General features: G+C 30.3%; 1 protein-coding gene across 3 annotated transcripts in view; it reads left to right on the forward strand.

The window, feature by feature from the left end:
* Positions 1-19319, forward strand: part of Ten-m (teneurin transmembrane protein Ten-m) — an 800533-nt gene that overhangs the window by 531403 nt on the left and 249811 nt on the right. For all 3 annotated transcript variants that reach the window (XM_085958957.1, XM_085958955.1, XM_085958956.1), the window contains exon 3: positions 7069-7278. In XM_085958957.1, the coding sequence (XP_085815083.1) occupies positions 7069-7278 (210 nt within the window). The remainder of the gene's footprint in view (positions 1-7068; positions 7279-19319) is intronic.

Here is a 19319-nt window from a genome sequence, read left to right on the forward strand (position 1 = left end):
TGGCTGCCAGCGTCTCGGGTTCGTTTCCCTGCTAAACTTTCGGTGAGTAGGGTGGGTTCGGTTTATTAGTGTAATAAATGATTCGATTGGGAAAAGTCTGAAAAGAGCGCTAGTGCCGAAGTTTATGAAAGCACTGCAAAAATCTATAACTTTTATATTTGAGCCGAAAGCCTCGGAGATTATTTCATCAGAAAACACCGTTTCTTTGGAAACAGGGATATTTGATTTTCAAGCTCGTCTTGTTTTATTCAAACCGATTCAATCAAGAACAAAAAGTAATCTTTGGATATTATTTACGTTGATTAGAGAAATTTGAATTTTAAGAAAGTATTGTGAGACGTATCGTTTTAATATACAGATACGTATTTTAAAATTTCTCATAAAATACTTCAATAATGGCATTGCTTGCCTATATGAAAATAGCGTTTTATCAAGTGAAAAATAATGCTACCATTCCATTGTACTTGGTAATATATTATATTGTAAAATAGAAGAAATTTGTTAAACCATTGAAGTCACTAAAACATACTATTAGGTAAGTAATATGAATCAAAAGTAATATAAAATCTTTTCAATAGATCGCATCTTGTATACCTCGGTGGTAGCTCGTGAGCAATATTTTATAATTTAAGTTTTTTGGTTGGCACAGGTTTCGACAATATGTATGTACTTACATAGTAATTAGAGTAGTTCCTTTAACACAAACTGCGGTTTAATATTATAATGTTATTATGTTTTTCATTTTAAATAATCAATTTTTTTCTTCTCATGCCACCTGTTATCTGTAATTTTTTAACTGAAAGAAGTCAGTGGAGTTGTAGTCTTACCAATAATGGAGGTTCTTATAACACGAAATATGGCTTCATCCTCCGCTACATAATTATAAAATGTGCATTCGTTAAATAAATTTCACGTATTATTAAATATTACGCTGTATTCCTGATACCCGAACATTACCAATATTACTTTATGGTTACAATTATTATTAAAATATAATTCAGTGAATTCTCTCAAAGGTTACAGGAATATATTTTAATACCTACCTAATATTATTATGTATTAAAAGAATGTTTATTAAAATATAGAAACACATCCGGATTTATTATTATTTAGAGTTCACAGAGGTTGATCAACAATATGAAAGCATACTTTAAATGGTACATGAAAATAGATTAACAATATAAGATGTTCACTCGACCCAAGAGCAGATGAACTTACCAAATGATTAGTTCACTTCAGGTGTGTAACGCGTTTGACAACTAGACAACCACACTTAGTATTAGAAACGGATCTCTATAGGTAAGGTACTTAGTTTTAAAAAAATGGAGGACTTGTATGATCAAAAGGCTCAGAGTTAATTATACTAAACTGAAGCTGAGATGTTGTGAGTGAAGATTACGAAGCGAACCAAGGGTTAAATCCTATTCCGTCTGCATAACGCTTGCGACTTCCAGGCAAGTGGGCAGCGCCATCTGTGTGTGGATCTCTTTTTGAAGTCATAGCCTCTACAAATGTTCTACATGTAAGTTACCCACATAGATATTTACTTACAAGTGAATATGCGAATTTATATAGTCTTTTCTTCCTTTTACAAATATCGTTTGTTCAGGACAATAAATAAGAAAATATAGATACCTAAATAATTTTCTTCCTTTTCCTTTCCTCAAATCCTTTTTATTTATATCGAACCAAGGTAGGTTACGGTCATAATATCAAATCCACCAAGTAAGCGAGTAGGTACATTGTTATTGAGCCGCAGTGTTCTTATTGTATAACGTGTCAGCGAGGTTACCTGAATTTAAATAAATAAATATTTCATCGAAATTCACACCACGGTAGCTATTTTTATGTAAATCTGTCACGAAATCATTCACTTTGCATTCATCGGTAGAGCAACGGTTGACGACGTAATTAATTTAAAACGTCGGTTAACTAACTAAAGGTGTCGGCAAACTCAATGCTTCGTTACAGACCATGAACTGCTTGTATCCCGACAGTTTATCAACGAGGATCTCAGAATGAACGATAACCAATAATTGCAAACGTTGGAACAACTGACATTATTGTTATTAATTATTTGAAATAATATACGAAAAAACTACTACCATACTCGTAATTATGCAACGTAATACGAAGAGGTGTTGAAAAAAATAAATTAGAAATATGTATACATATATAAAATAAACTCTTCCGCTGCTATACAGAAATAAGTTTGTGCACAATTATTATCATTTAGATTTTAGAATATTGAAATGTCTTTATGAAAACTTATTGTCTACTATTAATTTAACAAAATAAAACACACCGTGTAATACATATCCACATATTTTAATAACTATAATGACAGATTTTGTCCCCTCCAATAGCACATTGACAACTGAATCTCGGTAAAGCAGAAGAAGAAACTGGTCCTAGTGTGCATATGAAATAAGTTATATCATATTTTATTTTAATTAATAAAAGTGCTTTCGGATAAAGAAAAAAAATATTATAAACGAATCACTATATATTATTATGCCATGTATATACCCCATCGCAGAACCATTATTGATATTATACAATATTAATAATAAAAATGATTGAGAAAAGTGATGATATCAATGAAAAACCTTCATTCAGCATTGGATCGAGAGTTGCTATGCTGATTAAAATGACGTTGGATTTGTTATGTTTATGATAAAAGTATATGTTTAATACCTATATAATAATTATAATATATGTAAAATCATTGCCTTAATAGGAGAGCGGAGGACCGGGCAGAGTGGAATAGTCTGCTGGTAAACTAGACTATGGTGGCATAAAACGAAGTTAAGTTCCACTTAATCAGCGATTTAAAAACACATTAAGTATCTTATTTAAATTATCATTGAGGCACAGAAAACCTCGAAAACTTTTAATATCCAACTGATGGCTTACAGATAATATATAATAGGGTAAATGATGAACCTGTTATACCTGTTCTAGAGTTGTCATGATCGTCAGTCATAAGGATGACAACTAAGATGAATACCTGAGTGATGATAGTTTTATTATTTATTATTAAATTATGTTGTTCCATTTCATCACTATATTCTTTCCGTCGACGAATCACACGTTTCGCTCACCTCTTCCAAACCGAGTAGGGAGAAATATTTGATTAGCCGTACACGGTAGGAGGATAAGTTGTGTCATCATGCGTGAAAATACACGGCTTCTACGCGGATTATGTGATGAACAAACATTTCGGCTCTACGGCTAGCGTTCGTCGTTCTACGCCGTAGCTAATTTTGTAGCTCTCGTAGCTGCTATGGCGCTCGTTCGTTAGAGTTGATACACAACTCAGCATTTGAATATTGCATAATTATATCGAAATATTTTTTTTATAAAATATGTAGGCAGATATATTATATATTATACGATGAAATAATATTTTTAGATATAATTAACAACAGAATAATCAGCCGTGTAACACGATCGTTGCATATCCATTAAATATTTTTTATTTGGCTAAGTAATCTCGTTGCAGAACTAGCACTGTAGTAACTATTTTATTAAAAAATATTTTGTAGACTCTTCTTAAAGAATTATGAATGCACAGTCAAATTATCAGAATTATATAACAACTATTGTTGGCACTGTTAATATCTGTAATAATATTATTATTTATTACTCTCATAATATTAAAAGAGCGAATTTAATGTACCTATCATCACTTATATTCAATAGTTTATCTAATTTTCCATTACACTGTTTTACATAATTTAATATTATACGGTGTTATTAAAACTATATAATTATCATCAAATAATGGTACATAAAATGCGACCGATGCAAATTCATGGATGTTAAACATTTGGCAATCTTATTATGATCTTTTAAATAATCATTTTTGGTGTTTTCATACTGGGACAATTAAAAAGTTAAATATTATTATGATAAATTAAACATCCTATTACCGTATTTCTTCAATATTTTGAAGTGATTAGGTATTCCTTTGAGCTTTAATAAAAAAAAACATTTGATTAGGTACTTATTTAACTAAACATAATAAAATAACTTCTTTTCACATGCAAATTCAAATTCAAATACAAATTGAAAATTCAAATTTATTTATCTTACATAATGTAGTGAACTAGGCAAATTATAAATTCAAGACGTTCATATGACATTAAAAAAAATTGTATTAATCGAGTATTAAAAAAAGAAATAGATGCAGTATTAGAAAAACAGTGTATAGAGTATTTTTATATAAAAAATATATTATAGAAACATGGAAGTACAATGAATGAATTCGTTAGACCTTATTTTAAGAATTTATAAAACAACCGCTCACCTATAATACTCTCTTCGCGTAGGTAGAATATACCTATCATCATCCTAAGCGATTAGGTTAAACAGAGTTAGTGTTGTCATGATTGTCATCATCAATCGCAGGTTAGTTCTGCATCTTGGTAGAACAAACAACCGATGCTTCCGATTTCTAAGATAGTTATCAAGGATAAAATTATATGTATGTTTGTTATGTTAAAATATGTAAACCTTGCGATTTTTTTCAATTCACCGACGTGTTGATCACTTTAATCTTAATGAAACTTTACATTAAATTTTATATAATATTATTACTTCAGAAGTATGATTTTGTATTAAAAAATATAAAATACCAAAAAACATCTTTTGTATTTTAGCGTTAAATATCTTAACTTGATTATGTGGAATACAATTTGTATCTCTTTTACATAGCGTATATACCTTCCTTAATGAAGTTGGCTGCTTCGGTATTGTTCTTTTTTCTTATTTTAAATGAGCAGTAATGAAGGAAAATATAAAGCAACCAGTATATTTCAGCTAACCAAAAGAAAACCTTTCAAATATATAATATTATGCTTTACTACTCCATTAAATATTACCTAAATGAAAAGTCGTAACGAAACTCAATAATGAAGTGTCATATTTATAGTCTAATTAGATATTTACACTACTTTGTTAATGCTTACATGCATTTTTAAATACATATATCAGTATGAAGAAATATTTTTGTTGGGGTATATAATAAAACACATCTTTTATGCGAAACGATTATTTGCGTCCAAATCATTGTATAGAAATAATATTTTTTAAAGTTACTTACTACTTCTAAATAAATAAATCTATTATCATTGAATCTGTCAATCATCTACTGCGGAATTAAATCCTTTTCAAGCTAGTTCCATTCCTCTTGGTCATCTACGCCACATTGTCACATACTGCATTTGGTACTTTAAATCGCCGATTCAGCCCCTATGTCTACCTTTTAAACGTTTTCTACCTCGTGAGTGTCTTTAAATAATTTGATTTGTCTTATACCTGTTCATTAAAAATGCAACTAATATTTAACCAATATTGTTCACTACGTGAAAATTTTTAGAAATACAGAATAAATGGATATAGCTAATTCTATATAATATATCTTAAATATAATATCGTTAATATTCACTGCTCTGCTAAATAAACATATACGAGTATATTGTATGTCATGTTCAGATAATTCGATAACAATGTCAAAACGGAAATATCAATTACGTGATATATTTTAATGTTATACATAAAATCGGGTATTTTATCAAAATTTATCACTACTTATTTAAGTACTTTCTGTAATGGTGAAATAGCGCATGTCAACAATTATTGTATTTAGATTACTTGCTGTTCATTTGAGGAGAAATTATTTCAAGGGTATTTTACACCCCAGGCCTTAATTAATACATTTTTTTTTTCAAAATGATTAAACATTGTGATACAAGATACTTTTCCCAGCTAATTGAGATATGATGAAAGGCCCATCCCCGTCCATCCGAGATCCAATATAGCCGACGGTCAAATTATTTTCTTGTTTTTGTTTGTCTAACATCCAAAGAGAAGGTTTTTATTTTATTCAAAATTTTCCGTGTGCTTACTGCTCCCAGAAGGCTGTTTGATCATTTTATTTAATATATTGAAAAACATTTTTACTTACATCGACTTTTTACTACATTTTCCGTGTTTGCGCTAATTAGATAAATTTCTTAATATACTAAGCCCATAATGTAACACGTAATTAAATATCATAAAGCATAGTGTCCAGAAATAAAATATATTAGTAAACTATATTATTTTGGGTTAAATTATCATTTGTAGCAATAGTAAAAAAATATCGGCAGTAATAATATAGGTATGTCATTTTTTATTTGGCATGTCAATTCTGACATTTTATTTACTGTTTTTGTTACCGTCTACGACACTGACATCTTTTAAATATGTGTCACGCCTTACGGGGGGAGGGGTCTAATATGCTGTAATAAAGAGAAGGGGGGTAGTAAAAAATTGACTTCACAAAACAATCAAAATTTAAACTACTTTTTTCTGAGAACATTATATTGTAATCGATCATGTTTAACATTTTTAAGTGAATTTGGTATTAAAAATGTAACGTAATTTGGACAGGGGGGGGGGGGATAATTTGTCATGAATTATAACAATAGGGGTTTGGGGGAGGGAATTTCAAAAATATTGTAAATCGTGTAACTTAATTTATACACAACACCTAATTCTAATGATTTAATAAATTATCTCAGTAAAACCAACCACTGGTACAATGTGTTTAACTACAGAGGACGGCTAATGGTGTTTATATTTATACCCTTTTCACTTTAATTATATGAAAATATATAATATAGCTATGTCTCGTTGGTGTCATTTCAGAATCGGTATCCATGGTATTATAATGGTTTTTAACTCTTCTATTGAAAGTCTCTAGCTCCTCGTAGTCCAAGATAATATATTTTTGTGGTTAAGCATAGGTATTTATGTAATAAATCTACATTACTGTTTTACTACACTACTGTAATTGGTTATTATTGCATGTTGTACATACTGTTAAAAAGAATATATATATATATATATATTAGTATTTCTTTATAGTTTATTATACTTATACTTATCATCTAATATGTTGGCATACCTACAGTTGATAGAATCAAAATAGACCTGTCTAACGATTCTATGTACATTTTTATCGTATATTTTACCTTGTTTACGTTTTAAATTCTAATCTAATTATTTTTTTAATTCCAGGCAGGGGTCGTCTCTACCCGGCGTATAGTGTAAGCGGGTCTGAAGGCGAGGGGTCGTGCGGGTCAGGCGGGTGCGGCGGGGGAGGAGTGTCCCGTGGCCAACCGAGAAGCGGCCTCTCAGACACCCCGACCAGCGAAAACGCATCCGACGCGACGCTCACAGATTCTGAGCTTGCCTTGGCGAGAGATTCCACATTGCTCGTGCATAACGGTGAGTCCATATTTCCTACGTCATCACCTCAAAGGTGTCCTCGTATTGTTTTAGCCAGACCACAATATGTATCTGTGTCAAGCCTTATTTATTTTCATGCAGTATTATAAGATTGCCAACAGCGTGCATTCACTTTATGAAATCATACAATCCTGGTGACGTGTTTTGTTTAAATGATATATTTACCTGTGACCTGTATATCTTAAGATTCTATCAGTAATACGGCCGGAGTACTTTTTCTCCTTTAAACTTAACGAAATTTTTAAAAAGTATTTCTTTGTGTGTAATGGTTGCTACGACACGAATCTATAACGGCCATCGTGGTGCAGTGCGTAAGGCGCTTGCCTTTCACCTGAGAGTTCCTGGGTTTGATTCCCGGTCAGGACACACAATATTTGTGTTTTTCTCAAAGCCTGGGTGTTTGAGATTGTTTAAAAATTACTAACCACCTTGTACGAAAAAGCAAGGACATAGTTATTAATTATATTTAAAAAATAAAAAACATTTATTTAGATAAGAGTATCGTGGCATTACAACGATTGGCCAATGCGTCATAATACAATCATAATAAATACAAATTATTAAAATGAAATAATTACAAATAACAACCAATATAATAAGAAAGTATGTGCTTATGTAGATATTAAAGTAAAATGATAAATACAATTATAAATTTAACTTATTTAACACGTCCACAAAATAAATCAACCAAATAAGCTAATCGCACGATACACAGCATCATGAAACATCACATCCGTTCTGTGACAAGTTATCATGAAGACCGTAGAGTTACGGGTGATATTGGTGGGAACATGAAAATTAATATTTGCCAGTATATACGGATTGTAAATGAACTCACGAAGAAGTAAAAAGAAATGCTTTAAAAGAGCAATCACTCTTCAGGTGGATAAGGATTGATAGCATACCCAGAAGAAAACTAGTTGGAAAATTCATTGTGTTATCATTATCATAAGGAATGAATCCGTACCTATGTCCTCAAGTAGAGAAATCTAAGAAATCTATTGTGGACTCGATCCAACTTAATTGGGTGGACGGACCTGTTAGGACTCCAAATAATGCTGGAATATTTAAGAATACTCAACACAAAAGATACGTATCATATAACCTTTATTTAGTAGAGGATCAACCTCAGCTGAATATTATAGTGACAGTTTATTATCTACACTCATTTAAAAATAATAATCACAGTATCTTTGTGTTCGTTTTACTAAAACATATGTCATATTTGAAACACTGTCAATATTCGATCAATATTAACTATTCTGATACTACGGATGTTAATGAATTAATTTACATGTGTTGATTTTATATCGTATCTAATATAAATGATTCTAAAGCTTCAAACCAAGCTCAAAGCACTGTGTAAAAGAGCTTTTTTAAATCTTAATGGTGTTTTTCGACATGATAATTTTAAATTACAATCAATAGTGGTATTTATAAAAGCACATATAGTATGCAGAATATTGATTCTGTAGCTTTAGATAATATTCATTAGAACTTGGTACTCGTATAATCATCTGAGTATATTTTCCTTTCTTATATCCTCAAATAATTTTATGAAATATACCTACATGTTTTCTGATAAAGTCTCTTTTAACTTTATATGTTTTTACGTAAACATACAAAAAGGAAAAAGGAAAGGTTTTCAAAGTGGAAAAAACGTTTGCTTCCATTTACAAAGGTTTAACGTCTAGATTAAAAGCAAAACATCCGCCCGGGTATATTTATCTTATTTTTTTTTTTGATTTAATGAGTATTCATACTAATACATCCTTGTTTATATACTTATATAAATATTGTTTAGGTATACACGTGCATGAATAATTTAGAATATACGTACGAATCAATTATAACCATATTCCATGTATTTATAGATAAACCTCTTTATATTTGGGTGAGATAACAGAATCGGCTGTAATTAGATATTCTTATCGTTTTCAAATTCTTTGCATTATATAGAAATGGTTATAGTAATAACTGATCCCTTTTCTAAAATCAGATATTTTATTTTATTTATCATTTCGTAAGGTTTTATGATGCCTACGATGGCCCTACGGCTTAAGTGTCAGCTTATAATGTCGTAGATCACAGGTTCGAATCCTGAGTGGTAAATTCGCATATTGTTTTTCATTTTGTGTTTGTAGAGTATGGACCTAATAGGTTGAGCAAATGGGTAACATCCATTTCTCGTAAAAATAAAAATCTGTTAATACAAACGTCTACTCTGTGGAGTCTCAAATGATCCTATTAGGTTCGGACATGGTCAAAGGAGAAGAGAAGAAAGAATGCCACATTAATTCTTTATTTATAATGTTGTATAATTTCACGAAATTTATCTGCGGATCATGACGTAGGTACTACTAAATAATGACAATGATCATACATAATTTGAAAACTCTTTAGATATATATGTATTAAAACAAATATCTCTAAAAAAACGATGCCGGACGGGACTTGAATCCATTGGATTCCAACCAATGTTCTTTACCAATTATTGAGCCTGTAGCGTCCTTCGTAATTACGACAAAATTATCCAGTATTCATACATTTCACTTCAATAGAGAATGATACATTCTTAAATCTTATTAATCATCAGTTGAATAAAAAAATAGTTTATTAGATTTCACTGATATTATATTATTAATTACTGTTTTTTAGAAAGAATAAATATAACCGTAAAACAATTTTTATAAATTTAAGGCGTATTAACAAATAAAATTACTCAGTGAGTCACTTAATTACCCTCTCAAACGGTTATACAATAATATGAAGTTTACTATGCTTATTTTTAAATAAAATCAACGATACGAAAATATCATTTCTGCACTAATAAATCTCATAATATTTTTCAGCCAACTCGATTTATACTGGCATTGTATGTTGCGTGTATTTGACAGTGCACTACCAATTGTCCTATTTTCACATTTCAAAAACAAAACAGCTGATAAAAGATGCCACCAAAATGCAGCAATGTTAAAAACGATCATATTTCATTTCTGAAAAGAAAGTTCACAATATATTACATCCGACCGCTTTTCCCAAAATAATATAATAATATTATTAATGAAATACAACTTGAACTTTTGCAATAAATACATCGACCAAATTTGAACTTACATATTATTATATCGTCTTGGTTAATGGTTTAAGTAAAAAAATTATGTTAAGAATTTATATGTCGATATATATTTATATTTCCTTTATTAATGCACTTAATATAACATAGTATGTTCAACGTACCTATTTAAAAAAAATCCTGGATTTTTTTTCCAAAGGCACGACATTTAAACTTTTTTATATAATATTTCATTATCTACTTTATTTGTATGATCAATTTTATATTAATCAGTTATGATTTTTCTTTTATTACAAAGATTTTTATTATTACTAAATAAATAATAGATTGTCTAATGGACTTAGAATTATGTTGTTCTAGACTTGGTAGATTTTTCCAGAGTATAAAATACGTAAGTTTTTACCGATTAGTTGTGTTTATGTAAATATAAAATACTTAGATGTGGGTTAATGAAGAAATAACATAGTACTGTGGCTTAAACTAAGTTTGTTGGGAAGTCTTAATCCTTCAGAAACCCGCTCATAAAATGTCTTGATGTGAAACTTAGAGCTTAATGGCAAGGTTACGTAAAGGTCATTTCTCGGTTTTCCCTGCAAGTACTATACTATATATTTTCATGTGGTATTGCAAAGAAGAACAATGTGTTGGGTTGTAAGGTTACTCATGCGTCTTGTAGGAAATTATTCAAATTTTGTATGACATATAATTTATAAGAACTCTATAAAATTATCATTTTTAACATTTTTATTTTTATTTTCCAACACTAATCATCATCATCGTCATCAACCTGAAGTAATCTATAAACTGATTTCCATGTATATTGCTACGTAATCGCATATTTTCGCAGAACTCAACTATCACACCAATCTACCTGTTTTACTGATTTATCTTTTGAGTGGGTAATATTAGTTGGACATTTTTATCAATTTTCTCTTTGTCAAACTATGTGTCTTACCTATTTAAATTCAAAAGTTTTACTGATTCTAAAAAATGTGTGTCATAAATATATTTTACTAAATAGAAAGGACTGCTATCTTTTAATAATATTGAAAATATTTTTTATTGCTAACGTTCTAATAAATTTACTCGTACTTTTTTTAAACTATTAATTAGTCTCAGCTGAATTTATTTAGTTTGTAAATTTATTCAATCTTATTCTTCTTCTTCTTCTTCTTCCACCCTGTCACGTTCCAACATTGGGGCATAGAGCAAGCGCAAGTTGGCGCCACTTCCCTCGGTCCATCGCCAACTCTTGAGCCTCCCGCCATGTCAGACATGCAGCGCGTAGATCGCTCTTGTAGCACCGCTGCAGGGTGAAGGAGGGCCGGCCACGGCGACAGAACCCTTGAGGCTATGCCACAGGGGTACGAAGTGCCGCACTCTTTGGCGGCATCTGGAATTGTGCACTCCCAATTGTCCTATTTTCACATTTCACAATCTTATTACAATTATATAATATTAATGATTATAAAAACAACAAATATATATATAGCATTCATAATAAGTAGGTGCAGTTGCGGCTCTACTATCTTTCAGATATTGGAGACAAATGGTTAGCAATATCAAAATGTATACCTTGTTTAATATTCTGATTATAAGGGTTTAGTAGTTTAATACCTTGTTTTATGTTTAATATCCCTACATAAAAAAATACATAGATTACGTTACGTACCAAGATTTTACTAGAATTCCACAGCGATTAAATGCGATGTAATGACTGTAGTTTTATATTATTTAGTATTTTTAAATACATTAAATATATGGCGATTAGTATTTTATATATTTAAATATTAAATTCAAAAACATTTAGAATTAATATTGACTGAATGTAAATATAATATATTCATTATTATTTTTTAAATATATTAATGTAATAAAACACATATAAGAAATAACATTTTATTTGCACTCCATTGTTGAATGTTCATGTAATGTTCAACGATTATCGAGGACCTTTTCGAGATATTACAGAAGCGGCGTGCGCAAGCGAACACCTTCTCTGGCTTTGTCCAATTTACAGCCCATCAGAGTCTCACGGAAGAAGCAATTTCCAACTTTAAATGAATGTCGCGACAACGCGGAAAAGGGCGGGAAAACCGCCCGCGAAAAATACACATTTATACTCTATCATTATATTTTGTGTGTGTATACATACGTGCATCTTTCGTCGTGTGTAAGAAAAACAACGCAAAGTGAAACACAATGAATATAGAAATACTTGCAAAATGTGATCGATGATTAAGAATTAGAAAGGAAAATATTTTTAATATCACCTGTAAAATTCAATAATCGTCTATCGTATATCGCCTAAAAGAAAACCTCAAATCTCCCATTCCTTTCAATTCTTGAAAATTCTCGAGATATCGGGAAATTTAAAAAAAGCCTGTAAAAATCCTGAAATCAGTGTAAAAATTGATAAATTCCAAAAAAATATGTTTTTAAAATATGTTATTTATCTAAGAAGACAAACAAAATAGAAGTAGGAAAACAAAAATAATTCAAAGCATATCTTATTAAAATAGGATTTCAAAAAACACAGACTGTCAATCGCTGCGTCTGACAATCGCGTACGCTTTTGAGACACAAAATTCCCTGATGTTGCAAAAATTGCGCTCATTTTGAGTCGACATTGGCTTAATTGTGCTAAATGCCCCGACCAGTCTTTGAACGTTTTATGTTTTCTGTCCCCTTTTTTCATATAGAAAATTGTTTTTTCAATTAATATTTGATTCTCGATAATAGATTCTCGAGATCCGGGATTTCCCTAAATGTTAACAATTTCAATTCTCGAGATTTGGGATGGAAAATCTAGAAAATTTCCAGAGAACTCCCGTCAGGAAATTCCCGAAACCCAACTCTAGGTGTATAATATGTAGTTTTGATATGTTTTCAGTAGATACTGCCATATTTTATCATTAGGTATGAGTCTTTGCAACTCACATTATTTTAGTGTAGCTGATGTATATTTTTAATGACATATCCTATTTCATGGCATATAATTATAATCTTCATATTTGTATAATTCAAAATTAGTAAATCTCGTCTACAACGAGTTAAAACTACAGTGACACAATTTGTTCGATTGAAAAAAGAAGATTATAGTTTCTTTGTATACATTTAATAGAAGGTGTTGATAATGATAATATTATATTGTATAATCACCCATGCCCCTGATTTTAATATACATTAAGTATATCCATTGAGTTTTAAAAAAATGTGAGTAAAATTCTTTAATCACGCCTTGATGGGAGATTACAATTACAATATGATTCAAATAGATTCCGAGTAAGTAGAGAAAAACTTGGTATAATATTTCATGGTAATTTAGTATAAATTGATACTATACAATTTATTTTCAAAAAAAGTTACTTGTCACAGATCAAAAATTATATTATCAATAACATTTAATGAAGACTTATCTTTGAAGATGTCCTAATGTTAAAAGTCTGACGAGGTAAAAATATTTTACGCCACTTGTTTTGCTTACATCGTAACTTTGAACAATTATTAAATATTTTTTATTAGAACTAACTCTAAAAATGTATTGAAAAGTTTAATTTGGTCGTATTTTAAATAACCTATGTTATAGGCATAGCTCAGATGGTTTTAATCAAACTCTAGCAATTTTCATAGACATAATGGATTTCTCTTAAAGAAAATCCGTCTCCCTTATTTTGTGTGACTTTTCCTTTTATCGATTCTTTTGTTAGCTATCCTGGATTATTTTTCTTTTGTGTGAAGACTGTTTAGGCGGTTACTTAAACGGCCCCTTTCCTATATATTTTTAATACGTAGCTTTATATTGGTAGATAATTTATATATTATATTCCCACGCAAATGGAAGAAAAACTTCCACATAAAATAATGTTTATTTTCTCGCCTCGTTCATCAAAAAGCTTCTTAGTATTTATATCCGTTGGAGATTTGTTAAATTGATGTTAAACTATTATAGGAATATGTACTACTTAAGACGATAACAAAGTACATCAACTGTGTTATTTTCATTTTTTGGAGAACATCACAAAAAATCATAGCATAATATCAGTTACAAAATATTATTTATACTTAGATACATGACAATTTTTTCTTTCCAGGCTTCGTATATCATCGAATCAATAGATTATATAATCGTAGTTTATAATAAATAAATCTCATCCGTGAGGATGAAATTTATTTATAGAAGAATCAAAATAGCGTTGTGAATCTGTAGACAGATTTACATTTGTACTTCAACCCCGGAGTATAGTGCCAGCACTGCCAGCACAATATCATACTGTTTTTATTGGTCCATCATTAAGTATATCAACTCTATTTTATATAGATTACGCTTGTACAATTACTGCAGAGTAAGAAATAATCGGCCGCGACGACGAGTTCTGCAGGACATAGTGTAGCAATCTTTAAGCGTATCCTGAGTATATATCCCATCCACGATTTCGCTCGATCCAGCATTAATTATGTCAACTCTTTTTATGTAGATTACTCTTGTAGCATTACTAGTAATAACTAATCTGCCGTGACGACGAGATCTGCATGACAGAGTGTAGCAATCTTGGAGCGTATCCTGAGTATATATCCCATCCACATGACGCGCCTCTTGATGATCACATCCACCACAGATGAATACCACAGCTACTCCTTAATTTGAGTGTTCGTGATATGATGGTATCAATGTACCCATAAAAATTTACTTGTACCAATAAGTATAAATCGATTTATATTATTAAATCGCAATTTTTTTTTACTTATTCCACGTTTTTTATTTAATTAAGGAAGCCAGTACGGCAAAACTTACTGTCTTGTATAAGAAATAAAAATTAAAACCTGTCCAAATTTATTTAATAAAAAACTGGAATAAGTACAAAAAATGCGTTTTATTAATATAAATCAATAATACAATGCAGTTCCACCATGTATTGACAGTTAACACAATACAATAATATGTAGGTATAAAACCAAAAACATCAGATGTCTCAGTGCCTTTAATAATTATTATGTTTAATATATTACATAAACATAGCAAAATATGCACAATATAAAGTTGAATTTATTTAATATTTTTGTGTATAATAGCAAAATTATTTTTGCAGACGATCATTTGATAGTCTATTATTTATCGTTTCAAGAGTTGTTCGTTGAGATTTTCCACGGGGAAAAAGCGTACACAAGTATCATTTATAACTTAGAAAAAGTGAGTATAAAAGAAGCACAAAAGTTTGTCTTATAGTTTTTATTGGTATTGTTGTAAAGAATAATCTAGTGGAAGCGGAGTGAACAAACGCGGGAATTTTGTGGAAGTGGAAAAAGAAATCCTCCGAGATTGTGGAATACATCGACTGCAGGCCGTTAAGATTAAAAGCAATCTATATTCTGAAAGAAAATAGCGATAGAAATTAATATAAATTTATATATAATTGAATATCGAAGTATAAAAAATATTTTATCAGAAAATCTATTACCTACTGACGTTAATAAAGATAAAATTACTATGTATTTAGCGCTTTCTTCATCACAAATAATTAATACAGATTTTATTAATGATCATATTTATAATTCTAAAAATAAATTCTATCTTAAATTTAGTTAAGTAAATAGATTTTTAATTTTTCTGACTGATTAAACAACTATAAAATAAATAAAAGCTGGTTGAATAATATTGTGGAATTCAAATAGTGAGGTCAGCTTTCTGTGATATCAAAATCAAAATTCTACAAATTAACCAAGTATCAGTAAACATTCATTTTATATTAAATTCCTACTGAATTAATATTAAATAATCATCGATAGTAATTTTTAATGATATTTTACGACGATTTAATTGTTCACGTGGATTGAATATTTAATATAAATAAGTTCAGTTGAAGTACGTAACAGCAAAAGGCTAGGGGACGATAAGGGCGGAATGAGTTATGGGGTGGCTTACATTCTACACTGAATCAATCTTGGCTGATGATAATAATGACATGACATAATAGTTATTAGTACAGCACATTTCAAATAAATAGACATATTATTTTAAATGATTTATCAACAATGTATTCATTCATTATAATATGAGTAAGTAATATGATTGAAATATATTCGTGCTATAATTCCAATAAGTAAGTGAAATACACAAATGATTACCATAGTGTTGGGGACGGATGCATTTACGCAAATATTATTATATACAGTGTACAAATATATTATTTCACGTACCCCAGTGCAGAAGCTTTCGCGAGCTGCCGGCTGCGTGGTGCTGATAATATGGAGCCTCCCGCGGGAGCTTTCGCCTTCGTTTTACTTGTTCTCAGCTGCTTGCATACAAGTAACTCGGTGGTAAAAAGGGTTATCACGCTTTCATGTTTTGAATTATTCTATATTTATGACAGTACCTAATGGAAAAAATCGACAATTGAAGTATTATTTAGATACCTACCTAATTTCTCCCTATTTTTATATTGTTTGTGCTATTTTTTTATGCTCCATATTATCCATTATAATATATATATATATATTTAATATTTAATTGGTGGAATACAAGGATCAAATGGTACATAAAGTTATTTTAATTAAAATGAAACTGTTAATTAAGAAAACAGTCATGTTAATGTTTTCGTTGGTTGTTCCATCAACGTAATTTATTCATTATTCGAAGTTGTTACAATAATTATAAGTCGACTGGATAAAAGCTTATAGGTACAAATCACACTCTTTATGTTCTTTGTCCCGTTATTGAGGATATTAATTACTAAAATCATCTGCGTTTCCAATATTCTCCTTCCATCTTGAGCGATCTTGTTCTTATCTTGTTGTTACATTAATTATTAATTCAGTCGCTTTCTTGGTGTTATTCCTGCATCTGGAAGATGCACGCCTCCCCCCCAGACTTCCTCCCTTCGACGCTACCCACTCTCCCGGCTCCAAAGTTTCATAATGTGAAATTTTAAAATGTGGATTCTCCTTTAGCACCGCATATCGATCTGACCATTTTTTTCTTATCGAGTACTTAACTTTTTAGTAGTTTTTGTGGTGCAGCAATTTCTCCATAATATATTGGTAAAACAGCTTACGGCGTTCATTGAAAAACTACACTACGAGAAGTTTATTGTGTCAAGTTTTCTATACATTCAGTGAACGGTTTATATAGGCATGTTAATACTATGTATGTTACAATAACCTACATTGTTTCAATAATATAAACTCTAAAATATACAGCCTCATTTCAACCCCACATCTTTATATACACCATCTTACTTCCGCTAAGAGCTCCATCCTCTTTGCGGTTAACATAGGTGAGCACTCAGCCGAAAGTACGAAATAAGCATTCAAGTTAATGCACCCACCACGTACACGACGCTGTATACATATCCAACTCCCAAAAACGGGGCAATCCCGGTAATAAAAACCTTCTTATCAGTGTGATCGTTCAAAATTCCTGTTTGACCCTAGCCCAAGCCTTACATCCGTCCTTTCACCTGACACTATTCATATTGCCAAAGTATTTCGCCTTGTATCCTAGAAGCACTATAATACTTATATACAGTGGAAGGGAATCTTCTTTGGATGTATTATATTTACCTGTCTGTGGCCCGCGTTACTTATCAGGTATTTTGCACTCGTGCGTTTCATATCGCAGACCAAACACTGCGTATTTTCTATTGAGATGTTCCCCTGTCAATAAGCACCCAGTGAAAATATTAAGTAAACTTTAATTCGAATTCTTCGTATAAAAATAAACCCTCTTTATCCTTAACCTACCAAAAAATCAATATAGCCTGAAATAAAAATAAATACATAGTGACAATTTTTATTTTCTTTACTATATATAACCGGACGAAATAGATATTAGCTGTATGAGATAGAGCGTGGTGGAAAATAGAAATTCTTAAAAATAAATGTAGGTACAGATCATTTTGAACATCTAACGTATAATATGTATGTATACTATTTTTTGTATGACTAAATTTTACACATTTAAGAAAACCTTTTAACTGAATAAATTTAAAATTTTATATTCCAAAAACTATATAGCTTTAGATAGCCAGTTTACGTTGTATTATTTTTAAAATATATAATAAATAGGTACTTATGTTGTCACTTTAATGGTATTAACTGTAAATATTTGGTGGAAAATAAACAATATGTAATAGTTCTGCTAAGTACATATTAATTTAATAACATTTGATACTGACAGCGCAAAATCAAATTTTTTAAATTAAATAATAAATAAGATTACCAAAAATATTATGACAATTGCATTAGGACCTACTCATCTTGAGTAGTATTTAGCCAGAAACATAAATATTGCACTACCTATCAGACATATTAATATGTTGTTAATTACTTTGTATATTGCTTTCCTTTCGATCCATATCTTGGTGCCGTCTTGTAGCAAATGTTGGTGATTTCTCTTATCATCGAGCAGACATATCAGATATCTTACGGATTAGATATCGAACCAATTAATCTCTTTCGGGCAATGCCTCTTCTGCTATCAACGTAACATTGCATTATTGATTAGAGTAATGTTTTTTTCAAGTACATAGTCACAAGGGTGAAATTTTGTATAATTTCAATTATAAAATTCTCGTACCAAAATGGTTTATGTCAGTATTATATTAATTTTACAATATAATTACATGTTATGGAATTATTAAAATGTTTGTAATATATTATCTACTTCGTTTTCTAATATTAATATTTTGTTAAATTTATATTATACATTGTTTCTTGTCAGGAAAAATGAAAATCCTTTCAAAAATGCACCTATCAAGGGTTATACATTTCAGCCGTGAGTTTCAACACAAATCGTAAACGGCGCCGTACAGTACAACAAGTTCTTTCTACCATAAAACTGCTCTACTACCTGCCCGAACTACAAACGAAGCCTTCCACTTTGAAAAGCAGACTGCTTTACTCCTCTTTTACCAGTGCGGTGTTTAGACCACTTTTTTGTAATATT

This window comes from Rhyacophila brunnea, unplaced genomic scaffold (genome assembly GCF_057557595.1).
Source record: "Rhyacophila brunnea isolate RB1 unplaced genomic scaffold, BYU_Rbru_1.0 scaffold_8, whole genome shotgun sequence".
Classification (NCBI taxonomy): Eukaryota; Metazoa; Arthropoda; class Insecta; order Trichoptera; family Rhyacophilidae; genus Rhyacophila; species Rhyacophila brunnea.